Here is a 14,237-nt window from a genome sequence, read left to right as displayed (position 1 = left end):
TTTAGGGGTTTACATGTCTTGAATCTTTACAATGCTGATATTAAGGAGCTGCCGAAATCAATTGAGAAGATGAAGCAATTGAGGTATTTAAACGTTTCTAGAACAAAGATCAAAGCAATCCCCAAATCTGTCGGCAAGCTCCATAACTTACAGACATTAAGAATGGAGTATTGTCGACTACTGAAGGTGTTTCCCAAGGAAATTGGAGATTTGATCAACTTGAGACATATCTATTTTGGTCCTGTCCAAAAAAAGAAACGTGCTAATTTTGGTTGGTACAGGGAATCTCATGTTGGGGTCGGGCAATTTACTAATCTTCGAAAGATGCCTTATTTTATTGTGAGTCCTTATGGAATCGGTCGTGGAATTGAGGAATTGGCTGGCTTAAACCACTTGAACGATGAACTGGTTATTTATGATTTGGAACATGTGAGGGATGGAGAAGAAGCGAAGAAATCAAATTTAGTTGAAAAGAGAAACATACGAAAGTTATCACTTGTATGGGGTGAGGAAATGAGGCCACGCAGCAACAGTGAAGAAGATGTTCTCCAAGGCCTCCGGCCACACCCAAATTTGGAAATTTTAGAGATTTACAATTTCATGGGTGCTAAATTTCCATCTTGGAAGCCGCACAACAACTTGAAAAAAATTCAATTAATTCAGTGCGACGTATGTGAAGAAGCCCCCATGCTTGGCCATCTACCTAGTCTTATGCATCTTGAGTTTAATACAATGTGTAATCTAAAACGTTTGGGAGATGAGTTTTATGGCTATGATGACATTGATGATGCAATGAAGACCAAGGCTTTGTATCCTGCATTGAAGACGTTCAGAATTAGTGCGGCCCCAAATTTGATCGAATGGATTGAACCACCAGTGGTGAAAGAAAATCAAATATCCGTGTTTCCTCGCCTTGAGGAGTTGGATCTCGTGGAGTGTTCGCAAATGAGAAAATTTCCTGATCATTTTGCATCCCTTCGTAAGTTGGATATGAGTATTTGTCACGAGCTGTCAAACCTGACAAGTCTGGTAGAAAAGTGTACCTCTCTTAAGAATCTGGAAATAAGCAACTGCGACAAACTTAGATCCCTTTCATTATTTGGTTTGACATCCATCCAGAAATTGTTGTTTAGTTCACGTGGTGGTAAATTAACATCAACGAGCCTGCATAGTGGACCAGAATTGTACGGCCGAGTTTCTCTTAAGGAGTTGTCCATAAAATGTCCATATCTTGAAAATTTGGAAATAAGCTGCTGCGATAGTCTGACGTCCATTTCAGTTCATGGTGCAACATCCCTTCGAGGATTGAAGATTAGCTCATGTGGTGGATTAAGATTAATGGACCTGCAAAGTCTACCAGAATGCTATACCCCTCTACAGGTGTTGTCTTTAAGGTCATGCAAAAGTCTGGAGTCAATTTCAGGTTTACACGAATACACATCCTTTCGTGAATTGACCATTGAAGATTGCGATGGACTAAAAACTCATGCATCGATTGGGCTTGAATCTTGCACTTCTATTCGTGCGCTGGGCGTCCACAATTTGCAACAATTGAGGCAGTATGCAACTGATGGGTTAGACATGTCTCTTATTGAGGAGTTGACCATTTATAAATCCCCCAAGTTAATAAGCATTTCAAATCACGGTCTAACGACACTCCGCAAATTGGTACTTATTGCAAGTTATGTACTGGAATTGTCCATCGTCAGTAGTACTACAATGGAGGAGTTGTATTTACAGGATTGTACATCCCTTCATTCACTGTGTATCGAGAATTGTGAAAGGCTGAGGCATGTTTCGGTTGATGGGCTAGAAACACTCATTATTCTTGAGGAGTTGACTATAAGGAATTGTCCTAGTCTAACATCCATTCCAATCGCAGTATGTCTTAGAGAATTGGTGATTGAGGGTTGTGAGAAGCTTTCAAGCTTGCCAAGTGAGTTGAAACATTGCAACGCACTTGAGAGATTGAAAATAAGTGGTAGCCGAAACTTGGTATCCATTCCAATTTCAGATGTATTCCCGCCATCCCTTGGGCAATTTGTAATTGAAGATTGTGCTCAACTATCAAGCCTGCCAGGCCGTCATGGATCTCTTGAGGAGTTGAGTATAGTGAATTGCCCTATGCTAGGATGGAGTTCAGTTGCCTATGGGGGGATGAGTCTGACCGCCCTCCGAAGATTGGTTATTGCAAGTTGCAGCGGACCAGAATTGAACATTAGATTTATCACTACTCTTGAAGAGATTTCTTTACACGATTGCACATCCCTTGGCAAACTGAGAATAGAGGATTGTCAGAATTTTAGGCAGATTTCTTTACACGATTGCACATCCCTTGGCAAACTAAGAATACAGGATTGTCAGAATTTGATATCTCTGGCAGATGTCGATGTAACTAGCTTGCAATCTCTTTCCAATTTATCAATAAGTAGGTGTGAGAAATTACAATACTTGCCGACGGGTCTACACACTCTGACTCGTTTGAAAAAGTTGTGGATTGGTGGATTCTGGGAGGAGCTCGATTCTTTCCCGGTTTCGCAAATTCCATCGTCACACAAATTAGTATTTTGGGGGTGGCCTAAGCTCAAGTCTCTGCCTCAAGTAATTAATCACTCGACTAATCCTGTAACAGAATTTGAGATAGTTAGTTGTGACGGGCTGGAGACTCTTCCAGAGTGGTTGGGTGACCTTACATCTCTCAACGAACTAAATATTTACACATGCAAGAATCTCAAGTCTCTGCCTTCCGCCCAAGCTATGCAACGCCTCACCAAACTAAAACTTCTACAAATTGCTATATGTCCCTTTCTGGAGGAAAAATGCGCCAGGGGTACCGGCACGGAGTGGCCCAAGATTTCTCATATTCCAAAAATCACAAGTAATTCTTCTCTCTCAAAACAAATAATTCATTTGTTCAATTCTCCTTCTCTCACATTTCTTCTTCAGTATTGCGTATTGACCAAACCTCTTTTTTTTTTTGTCAATTAGTTGATTAAGATGAGGATGAAGATTGAATATTGGCCTGAGATTCCTCACATTCTAAACTTCAGTAGGTAATTTCTTGTCAAACCAAATTATTCATCAAGTTTTATGTCTTAAATGTTTTGTTCCAAACATTTTACCATCATTTCAACATGTTGCAGGTTGTTTTCTACATTTCTTGCCAGCTTCTCTGTGTTTGATCAGCCAGCGTCCAGATTCAAGACCAATCCAAGTTCTCACTCCCAACACTTCGGAACATGAGGAGGTCTGCATTTTTCAGCGCTGAGTCGGAAAGGAGGGCATTGTTCGAATTCCCTCGTGTAAATGAGACGTCCCTCCATTGATATTTGTTATCCTGCGGTTTACTGTAGGATGTTCAGTCCTCTATTTGTACCATGGAAAGTTCATCCAAGAATTTACTTTCTAGAGTCGAGTTATTCTCTAAATATTTTGCGAGATTAGATAACTGTAATCCCATTTTTCAGAGTTTGTCACATTTGCAAACACCACACGAGTCTCTATTAGCTCTACTAAGACCATCTTCAACGGTCCGATGACGTACCCAAAAATCATACCCGAATTTAAATTCAGTTCAAAAATAGGTTTATAGTTCTCCGATAGGCTAGAAAACGTCAAGCAAAAATGTCAGGCAAACACCCAAAACTCCGATGCCATGTTAACACAATATGCACACAACGGAAGCCGCCATGGCTTTTGGTGGCAGTAAGTGGCGCCAACAAAGAAACCAAGACCGAGACCCATAAATTTTTATGGAAAAAGACAAAATATCATAAAACAAATTAGAACCATACGATTCAAGTCAGTCAACACAGGTAAACAAGTTCCTCATTTAAACTTATCAGAATAAAAGATCTGATTCCTCAAAATGAGATGCTCGACAAGAAGTTCACTACGATGTAATCCCGAATAAAAGCCAAAAGAAACTCACCGAGATGTAATCCTCAACAAAAGAACGTATGACTGGGAGGGTAAAAAAGACGACGACACCACGTCATAGCCCTAAACTTTTAATATGTCACCGAATAAAGGAGTTGAAGTTGGGAACCAAGCTTCTCCTCTGCAGATTTTTCAGTCTTCAACCAAGCTTCTTCCTCTCGTATGCCAACTCAGCCATCTCCTTTCTCTTGTTCTCTAGCTCCTGTGAACACGAAATAAAAAGATGTTCGGTACTTGGCATATAATTTACCAACAAATGTAACATTGCATTCATATAAATCCGAGAACATCATGCCATGGATGCAAAAACACGTATAATGCAAACCTATTGCCAAGCTTAAAGGCAGCTTCCAAATTCGAGCACATCTCAAGAAATTTTAAAAACATATAAAGCCATGTATGATCATGAAAACCATATTCATGGATGAATAAATACATAAACATCATAAAACCGACAAGTGAAATGATGCAAATGATGAAGATAACTCTTTAAGTTAACAAATGTATGGACTCTGCTGTGGCTAACAACAATCTACATTCAAATTACATCCAAACTGCATTCAAATTACAAGAAAATGCAATCGTATTCAAGTTACTTACAACAAATAAAAGGCAATGTTAACAGATTTCGACATCATTAAACAAGAATTGCAAAAAGCATAAATCTTTTGAGTTGAATTTCATCTTACCTACGGTGTCATAATGATTCCATCCAACCTCGGACAAAAGCTGACCCAACAAGCTGCATTTGTGGCCCTTCTGAAGCCTCAAAACCCTAATTTGACAATTGATCACAAGCCCCAATTCACTGAAGCAATTCATCAAACACTTATAAAACAAAAACAAAAAGTCACACCGCCACCATACTCACTTGATAGCATCAGGAACCACCATCTTCTTCGTCTAGTCATACGGCGGTGGGATGCCCTCGTAAACCTTCAGCCTCGCCAGAGCCCGCGTTTAGACTTGTGCGGATCATCCCGGAAAAAAATACAAACCAATCGCCATTATAACGGTCACAGAGGACCAGAGTGTGCATTACGAAATTACGGCATTACCCTCGGACGTTGCGCCTAAGATTTTGGCGGGAGAGAGGTAATGGATGGGGCCCTGAGAGGGTTGGGTGTTCATGTGCTTCCTGAGGAACTTCACGTACTTTAGCTTCTGCGTCAGATGATCGACTGGCCGTTGAGAAGGTCCTTGGTCACGACCGCGCCAGATGATCGAGCATGCGGTGGTGCCTATCCACCACCACTCGCTTCGCGCGGATTCCTGAGCCGGACACCATTCTCGCTCTCTCGAATTCTGAGCCGGACACCAACTATTGGGCTTAGAACATTTCTATTAATGTTTTGTATTGAGCCAGTAATTGGGCTTTTTATTGACTTGGATGGTAGAACCAAGAGGTTATCTTTGGTGCCCTCTTGTTCGGAACTGAACTTTCTTTTGATATGCACTAGACAAAATTTGTGAACCAAACCGCATTTTCTCACAACAAATCTTTTTGGAGTGATTTATATATGAAAGTGAGTGTTAGATGATAAGTTACCAAGCATTTCCTTAACAATATGATGTGTTTTTAGTGTAGTGTAAAGTTGAGATGCATCTTAGTCTAAGGAGAAATTTTAGTGTGCGACTAAAGGGTCATAAGTATGTGCGGTCACTCACAAAATAGTCGTTATATTTTCTTAGCATCCAAGGTACCTTGTGATCCCATTGATGTGATAGTTTCTACATACGAACAAATGCGTAGAAGAATTTTTCTAGACTAAAGGATCATGAATAGGAAAATACAAAAGATATGTGTTAGAAAGTCTTTGAAACAAACAAAACAAGTTAGCAAGAATAATGGAATGCACTATCTCAAGTTATTATCACATCCACAAGAGTTTGATATGACTGTTATACAAGTTGTAGAGTCGACTCACTGATTAAAACTCTACCTACGCAACCAAATATTAAGTATGAATGTGTGAACAAGATATTTACTACTCCAGCTACAAGCCTGCACAACCTTTTGATGTTCCTCAAGCTAACAAACAAACTTTACGATTTGGTTAAACACTTCAAATATCCAATTTCATATCCTCAACTACAATACAATCGGACCCTCCTTTCCCTCGAAATGCATCCCCCGTCACAGATACTTAAATCCATCATTCTGAAGGGATAAATTCCGTATACTCAACCACAAAGGAACAAATGTCACTCTGTTGGAGTGAAACACGGTGCACTCTCATTGCCATACTCCTATACAACTTGATCAAAATTCATATGATCAATCCACATACCAAGCAAGCACAAAAAGTAACAGAAATTCAACATTCCATTCAAAATTCCATTGAGATAAAACTTTAATTTTCCAAAGGCTTGTAAAAATATTTCCTAATCCAAGCAACTAAAATAACAACTTCAATTCTAAACTTTTGATTAATTATCAAAATTAAGATTAATCTTAAAACAAATCAAAGGGTTCAAACGATCATTTACATCACATGAGAATTGAATTACTATGTGCATAGTATCCGAAAACCTCCAAAAATTGGAATATGCAAATGCAACAGAAAAATCCAAACGAAAAAAACCCAAGGAGATGGGAAAAGGAGGATGAAACTGACCCGGAGAAAGTTGCAGGTTTTGGGACGAAGCTTTTTCGGCTCTTGGAAGAAGATGGCTTGCGAAACAGCACCGTTCAACTCTCTTCTGAGTTTCAGAGTTCCGACTCTGACTAGTTGGAGAAGATTTTTCCTAGTGACGTGCGATATAGGCGTGGAAAAATAAGAGATAAAACTATGTTTCCCATATCTTTACAGGTTTTTCCAGAAGATAAATTATTAGCATATATAAATTATCACAGATTGTTGACATATATCCAACACTTCTTCCATGACTTCTTTTGTGATTTTTATTATGACTATGTGTACTTAAACTACTTTTCTAAGGCTTATGATGAAGCCATGACATGATTATTTCCGAAATATCTTGTTGATTATTATTCGATTACATGCCATGTTTCATTCTTAATCTATTCTAGTCTCGAATGTTATTGTGACTGGCTATCACTTGTTTTTAGATAATTAGATAAATCTAAATGGATGACCAATCAATTAGATTTATTGGAACTAAGATTAAGAAGAGTAGACAAACTAGTGGGGATGACCAAGCGATGTCTCGAACTTGGATGCAGCTGAAGAATCAATCCGTTCCCCATTTTTCATATGGTCCGTCGAGCTCCTCCAAAAAAATTCCTTTTTCAAACCAAGGGTAGGCTCTGAAAAAGGAAACACCCCATTGTTCTGTTGTCCTTGTCCGACATTCTTTAAACAAGTACAAACAACTCCAAAGTAGTGCGGTGTGTCAAGGGTGCCAAAGCCAGTTGAATGGCTAGTACTGTCCGATCTTCAAAAACGATCTCTGGACTCTTAAGCTTAGGGAAGTACCACTGGAGTCAAATTTGTACCATCCAAAGTGGCCCTTGCCGGTTGGTCTGGAATGGCCTATCTCTGGTCATCTTGCCCAGCATCGAGTATAGATGAGACAACACAAATGGCCCCATGGCAACATCATCATAGGCATTTAATGCCTCGGCCAGAGGAATCCATTCCAATTTGATGCATTTGAAGGGATTTGGAAACAAGAACTTGTTGAGCCAACACAACAGGAAATGTACGTGCTCCTGATCGGGATTTGCCCGAAGGGGGTTGAAGCTGGAACATTCCTTAAAATAATGCAGGAATCTCGAGAGGGAGGTGCCCGAGGCCTTGAGCTCGACCGGATTGCTATTCATTTTCACAAAAGGAAGGATAGTTTCGACATTTCCTTTCTTCTTCTTATTGGTTTCCCTATGAGCTACCCAGTCCTCGGTGATGTCAACACATTTGCCCGACGGTCAAAGCCCGAACAACTGAGCCATATCTAGGATCGTGGGTGTCATCGGGTCCATTCTGAAATTGAAGGTGTTGGTGGTGTTATCCCAAAACACCATTGCTGCACTGAGAAGCTCGGGATTCAAAGTGATGTCTTGCTTGGACAACATAATCAGGTCGTAGATGTCGTTGGATTGCCATTTAGCTTCATGAATGGGCTTCAAGTCATCAATCCATTGTCCCCACTCTTTACTGGAGGAAGTAGGGAAGCCCTGGGTAGCGTAACTCCAACCTTGTGGACAAAGACCAGTTCTGGTCCTATATGGATTGGGAGTGATCCATGTTGCTACCAGCGGGTCACACTCCACTACATCTGGGATTGGGCGAGTCCATGCAGGTCCCAAAGAGAATGCATCTTTATGTTCGAAGAACGCATCAAGATGAAGATCAGGTTGATCTGGGTAGAGTAATCTAATCTAATGTTTGAGTTTGGTGAAGCCGTCATCGGTTTCGTATCGGGGACGATTTGAAGCCGCCATTGAAGAAACTTTGAAAGAACTAAGAAACTGGGAGACTGAGAATTCGTAACGAAGAAATCAGAAGCAAAGGTAATGTGGTTCTCAGTCCAGTTTTTTCATTTTTTATATGTTTACAGTTTAACAGTCATTAGTGGCGCCGATATTGGTTCTGATAAGAAATTTGAGAAGTTTAAATATAATTAAAGCCAATCTTAATGACTTAATCATGTTTAAAAAATAGGCAATGTTTAGACAGAAGATAAACAGTTGGGCCTGTTTCTAAGGCCCAACCTTATTTATTTCCCATTTAGCCCATTATTTGACAGATTTAATAAGTAAAGCCCATCAACACATCCACAAGGCCAGTCACCAGACTTCTCGATATGGCGGTCTGCTCGGCGTGCACGACTGCGGTCGGTTGGCCGTTTATAAGGTCCTTGGTCACGACCGCGCCAGATGATTGAGCATGTGGTGGTGCCTATCCACCACCACTCGCTTCGTGCGGATTCCTAATCCAGACACCATTCTCGCTCTCTCGAATTCTCTCTCTCACAGCTAGGGTTTTTGTCAACTGCAAGCCCTGCATCGGTTTTTGGGCCGACTATTGGGCTTAGAACATTTCTAATAATGTTTTGTATTGAGCCAGTAATTGGGCTTTTTATTGACTTGGATGGTAGAACCAAGAGGTTATCTCTGGTGCACTCTTGTTCGGAACTGAACTTTCTTTTGATATGCACTAGACAAAATTTGTGAACCAAACCGTATTTTCTCACAACAAATCTTTTTGGAGTGATTTAGATATGAAAGTGAGTGTTAAATGGTAAGTTACCAAGCATTTCCTTAACAATATGATGTGATTTTAGTGTAGTGTAAAGTTGAGATGTATCTCGGTCTAAGGAGAAATTTTAGTGTGCGACTAAAGGGTCATAAGTACGTGCGGCCACTCACAAAATAGTCGTTATATTTTCTTAGCATCCAAGGTACCTTGTGATCCCATTGATGTGATAGTTTCTACATACGAACAACTGCGTAGAAGAATTTTTCTAGACTAAAGGATCATGAATAGGAAAATACAAAAGATATGTGTTAGAAAGTCTTTGAAACAAACAAAACAAGTTAGCGAGAATCATGGAATGCACTATCTCAAGTTATTATCACATCCATAAGAGTTTGATATGACTGTTATACAAGTTGTAGAGTCGACTCATTGATTAAAACTCTACCTGCGCAACCAAATATTAAGTATGAATGTGTGAACAAGATATTTACTACTCTAGCTACAAGCCTGCACAACCTTTTGATGTTCCTCAAGTATGAATGTGTGAACAAATATGACTAGCCTTGTGAATGGGTTGATGGGCTTTGCTTATTAAATCTGTCAAATAATGGGCTAAATGGGAAATAAATAAGATTGGGCCTTAGAAACAGGCCTAACTGTTTATCTTCTGTCCGAATATTGCCCTTTTTTCAAACAGGATTAAGCAATTAAGATTGGCTTTAATTATATTTAAACCTCTCAAATTCCTCGTCAGAATCAATATTTGCGCCACTAATGACCGTTAAATTGTAAACATATAAAAATGAAAAAACTAGATTGAGAACCATATTACTTTTGCTTCTGATTTCTTCAATCCTTACGAATTCTTAGTCTCCCAGTTTCTCTGTTCTTTCAAAGTTTCTTCAATGGCGGCTTCAAATCGTCCCCAATACGAAATCGATGACGGCATCACCAAACTCAGACATCAGATTGGATTGCTCTACCCAGATCAGCATGATCTTCATCTTGATGTGTTCTTCGAACATAGAGATGCATTCTCTCTGGGTCCTGCATAGACTCGTCCAGTCCCAGATGTAGTGGAGTGTAACCCGCTGGCAGCAATATGGATCACTCCCAATCCATATAGGAGCAGAACTGGTCTTTGTCCACAAGGTTGGAGTCACGCTACCCAGGGCTTCCCTACTCCCTCTAGTGAAGAGGGGGGACAATGGATTGATAACTTGAAGCCCATTCATGAAGCTAAATGGCGATCCAACGGCATCCACGACTTGATTATGATGTCCAAGCAAGGCATCACTTTGAATCTCAAGCTTCTCAGTGCGGTAATGATGTTTTGGGACAACACCACCAACACCTTCAATTTCAGAATGGGCCCGATGACACCCACGATCCTAGATATGGCTCAGTTGTTCGGGCTTCGACCGTCGGGCAAATGTGTTGACATCACCAAAGACTGGGCAGCTACTAGGGAAACCAATAAGAAGAAGAAAAGAAGTGTCGGAGCTATCCTTCCTCTTGTGAAAATGAATAGCGATCCGGCCGAGCTCAAGGCCTCGGGCACCTCTTTCTCTGGATTTTTGCATTATTTCAAGGGACGTTCCAGTTCCAACTCCCTTCGGGCAAATCCCGATCAGGATCACATACATTTCCTGTTGTATTGGCTCAACAAATTCTTGTTTCCAATTCCCTCCAAATGCATCAAATTGGAAAGGATTCCTCTGGCTGAGGCATTGAATGCCTATGAAGATGTTGCCATGGGGCCATTCGTGCTCTCTCATCTGTACTCGATGTTGGACAAGATGATCAAAGATAGGCCATTCCAGACCAATCGGCAAGGGCCACTTTGGATGGTACAAATTTGGCTCAAGTGGTACTTCCCTGAGCTTAGGAGTCCAGAGATCATTTTTGAAGATCGGACAGTTCTAGCCATTCAACTGGCTTTGGCACCCTTGACACACCGCACTACTCTGGAGTGTTTGTACTTGTTTAGAGAATGTCGGACAAGAACAACGGAACAATGGGATGCTTCATTTGTCATAGCCTACCCTTGGTTTGAAAAAGGAAAATTTTTGGAAGAGCTTGACGGACCAGACGACAAATGGGGAACGGTTCGATTCTTCAGCTGCGTCCAAGTTCGAGACATCGCTTGGGGTGTCCGTAGTGAATACCCCTACAATCATGGTATGACGGTCTGCTCTTGGGGTGTCCGAAGTGAATACCCCTATAATCATGGTATGGCGGTTTGCTTGGCGCGCACGACTGCGATCGGCTGGCCGTTGAGAAGGCCCTTGGTCACGACCGCGCCAGATGATCGAGCATGTGGTGGTGCCTATCCACCACCACTCGCTTCGCGCGGATTCCTGAGCCGGACACCATTCTCTCTCTCTCGAATTCTCTATCTCTCACAGCTAGGGTTTTTGTCAACCGCGGGCCCTACATTGGTTTTTGGGCCGACTATTGGGCTTAAAACATTTCTAATAATGTTTTGTATTGAGCCAGTAATTGGGCTTTTTATTGACTTAGATAGTAAAACCAAGAGGTTATCTCTGGTGCACTCTTGTTCGGAACTGAACTTTCTTTTGATATGCACTAGAGAAAATTTGTGAACCAAACCATATTTTCTCACAACAAATCTTTCTGGAGTGATTTAGATATGAAAGTGAGTGTTAGATGATAAGTTACCAAGCATTTCCTTAACAATATGATGTGTTTTTAGTGTAGTGTAAAGTTGAGATGCATCTAGGTCTAAGGAGAAATTTTAATGTGCGACTAAAGGGTCATAAGTACGTGCGGCCACTCAAAAAATAGTCGTCATATTTTCTTAGCATCCAAGGTACCTTGTGATCCCATTGATGTGATAGTTTCTACATACGAACAACTGCGTATAAGAATTTTTCTAGACTAAAAGATCATGAATAGGAAAATACAAAAGATATGTGTTAGAAAGTCTTTGAAACAAACAAAACAAGTTAGCGAGAGTCATGGAATACACTATCTCAAGTTATTATCACATCCACAAGAGTTTAGTTATACAAGTTGTAGAGTTGACTCACTGATTAAAACTCTACCTACGCAACCAAATATTAAGTATGAATGTGTGAACAAGATATTGACTACTCCAGCTACAAGCCTGCACAACCTCTTGATGTTCCTCAAGTTGATAAAAATACAAGAGGGTGGGAAATAAAAAGCTAACAAACAAGCTTTACGATTTGGTAAAACACTTCAAATATCCATTTTCATATCCTCAACTACAATCGGACCCTCCCTTCCCTCGAAATGCATCCCCCGTCACAGATCATTCCGAAGGGCTAAATTCCGTATACTCAACCACAAAGGAACAAATGCCACTCTGTGGGAGTGAAACAGGTGCACTCTCATTGCCATACTCCTATACAACTTGATCAAAATTCATATGATCAATCCACATACCAAGCAAGCACAAAAAGTAACAGAAATTCAACATTCCATTCAAATTTCCATTGAGATAAAACTTTAATTTTCCAAAGGCTTGTAAAAATAACAACTCAATGACAACTTCAATTCTAAACTTTTGATTAATTATCAAAATTAAGATTAATCTTAAAACAACTCAAAGGGTTCAAACGATCCTTTGCATCACATGAGAATTGAATTACTACGTGCATAGTATCCGAAAACCCCCAAAAATTAGAATATGCAAATGCAACAGAAAAATCCAAACGAAAAAAACCAAGGAGATGGGAAATGGAGGATGAAACTGACCCGGAGAAAGTTGCAGGTTTTGGGACGAAGCTTTTTGGGCTCGTGGAAGAAGATGGCCTGCGAAACAGCACCGTTCAATTCTCTTGGTTATCTTTCCTCTTCCTCACTCGCTCACCCTCTTCTGAGTTTCTGAGTTCCGACTCTGAGGATTTTGCAATTACAGCATGAATTTGAACACCCATTTTCAACTCTCTTAAACCTGCACAAGCACTAAGAGCACTACCGAATGAGTATTCATTTGGCACAAAATTCTCCTCATGCAATCTAACAAAATATTCCAAAGATTCTTCAAAGCAGTCATGCTGGGCAAACCCTGATACCATCGAATTCCATGAGCACTGGTCAGGCTGAGGCATTAACCTAAAAATCTTCACAGCCTCATCAATGAAACCCAACTTCGTTAATGTGCTTAAAATGGAGTTCCAAGTGAAAGTGTTCCTTTCAGGCATTTTATCAAAAAGTTTGCGTGCATCATCCAAGCAACCACATTTTCCATAAGCATCAATGAGCCTATTCTGGATAAAAATCTCCGAGGAAAATTGGGTCTTGATGATACGGGCATGGATGCGACGTGCATCACGTGCCGACTTGGTTCGGATGCATGAGTCCAATAGCTTCCCAAAGGGTGTGGAGTCGAGGAAGGAGAGGTCACCCACAAATTGTTTGAACAATCCATGTCTAGTTCCCATTCCATTGTCTTAGCTACAACAAAGCAGCATTGGCTCGAAAACACATCAACTCGCCTCCTATAAAGCGGAAACAAGAAATATACTAATGTCATCTGCAATCATCTCATGAAAAATGTGCTAAAGGAAGAAACACACAACATGCCAACTCAAATTATCCGATTAACGAAATACACAAGCTGATTGTGATTCAATGTCGAAAACATGCCAGAGCAAGAATCAACTGTGACTAATAAAAAAAATCAAGGGTCTAGAGAGACGAGAATAATCAAACCTCCAAAATCAACTGTGACTAATAAATTGATTACGTAATTTGAATTAATGCTGGGTTTCTACTAATAAATGAATGAGATTTGAGTGCTCAAAATTTAGCATTTTTGCTTTTACATCATTCATCGCCGTTAAAATCAAAAATACCGCAAATGAAATCAGGGACAGCAAACAGAAAATTCCAACAGAAAAATGGAAAGAAGAAAAGAGAAGAGAAGGAGGAAGCTCACCTGGAGAATCAGAGAGGTTGGCGGTTGAGGAGGAGAGAGAGAGCAGAGCTTGTGAAGGTTTTGTTTTAAACTATCTGTCTGCTTTACTAGAACTCGTCAGAACACTATTTTGATCAAAGGACAAAACGGCGTCGTCGTAATGTTTCTCAAACTCTTGCGGTACCAATTAGGAGACCAAAACCCTAATAATTTATCTAAGAGTAATA

The 14,237-nt window shown here is 40.3% G+C and overlaps 2 protein-coding genes across 6 annotated transcripts in view; one reads left to right on the top strand and one right to left on the bottom strand.

Moving 5' to 3' along the window:
* The window catches only part of LOC126628502 (uncharacterized), a 40,702-nt gene extending 27,771 nt beyond the window's left edge, over positions 1-12,931 (bottom strand). Inside the window, exon 1 of one of the 4 annotated variants that reach the window (XM_050298222.1) lies at positions 12,846-12,931. The gene's annotated coding sequence lies outside the window, so the exon portion shown is untranslated. Of the gene's footprint in view, positions 1-6,557; positions 6,983-12,845 lie in introns of those variants that run through there. The other 3 variants (XM_050298221.1, XM_050298220.1, XM_050298218.1) reach the window with 3 other exon arrangements.
* Positions 70-3,457, top strand: LOC126628488 (putative disease resistance protein RGA4). 2 transcript variants are annotated; one of them, XM_050298184.1, is made up of 3 exons: positions 70-2,878; positions 2,989-3,049; positions 3,144-3,457. In XM_050298184.1, the coding sequence occupies exons 1-2, from the start codon at positions 70-72 to the stop codon at positions 2,994-2,996; spliced, it is 2,817 nt and encodes a 938-aa protein (XP_050154141.1). In that variant the 3' UTR covers positions 2,997-3,049; positions 3,144-3,457. The 2 variants fall into 2 exon arrangements, with proteins under 2 accessions (XP_050154141.1, XP_050154140.1); XM_050298183.1 differs by having other exon boundaries at positions 2,989-3,053.
* Positions 12,932-14,237: the final 1,306 nt, after the last annotated feature.

The sequence above is a fragment of the Malus sylvestris genome, chromosome 7 (genome assembly GCF_916048215.2).
Source record: "Malus sylvestris chromosome 7, drMalSylv7.2, whole genome shotgun sequence".
NCBI lineage: Eukaryota > Viridiplantae > Streptophyta > Magnoliopsida > Rosales > Rosaceae > Malus > Malus sylvestris.
Note: the sequence above shows the minus strand (reverse complement) of the source record. Positions and strands in the feature narration are given on the sequence as shown.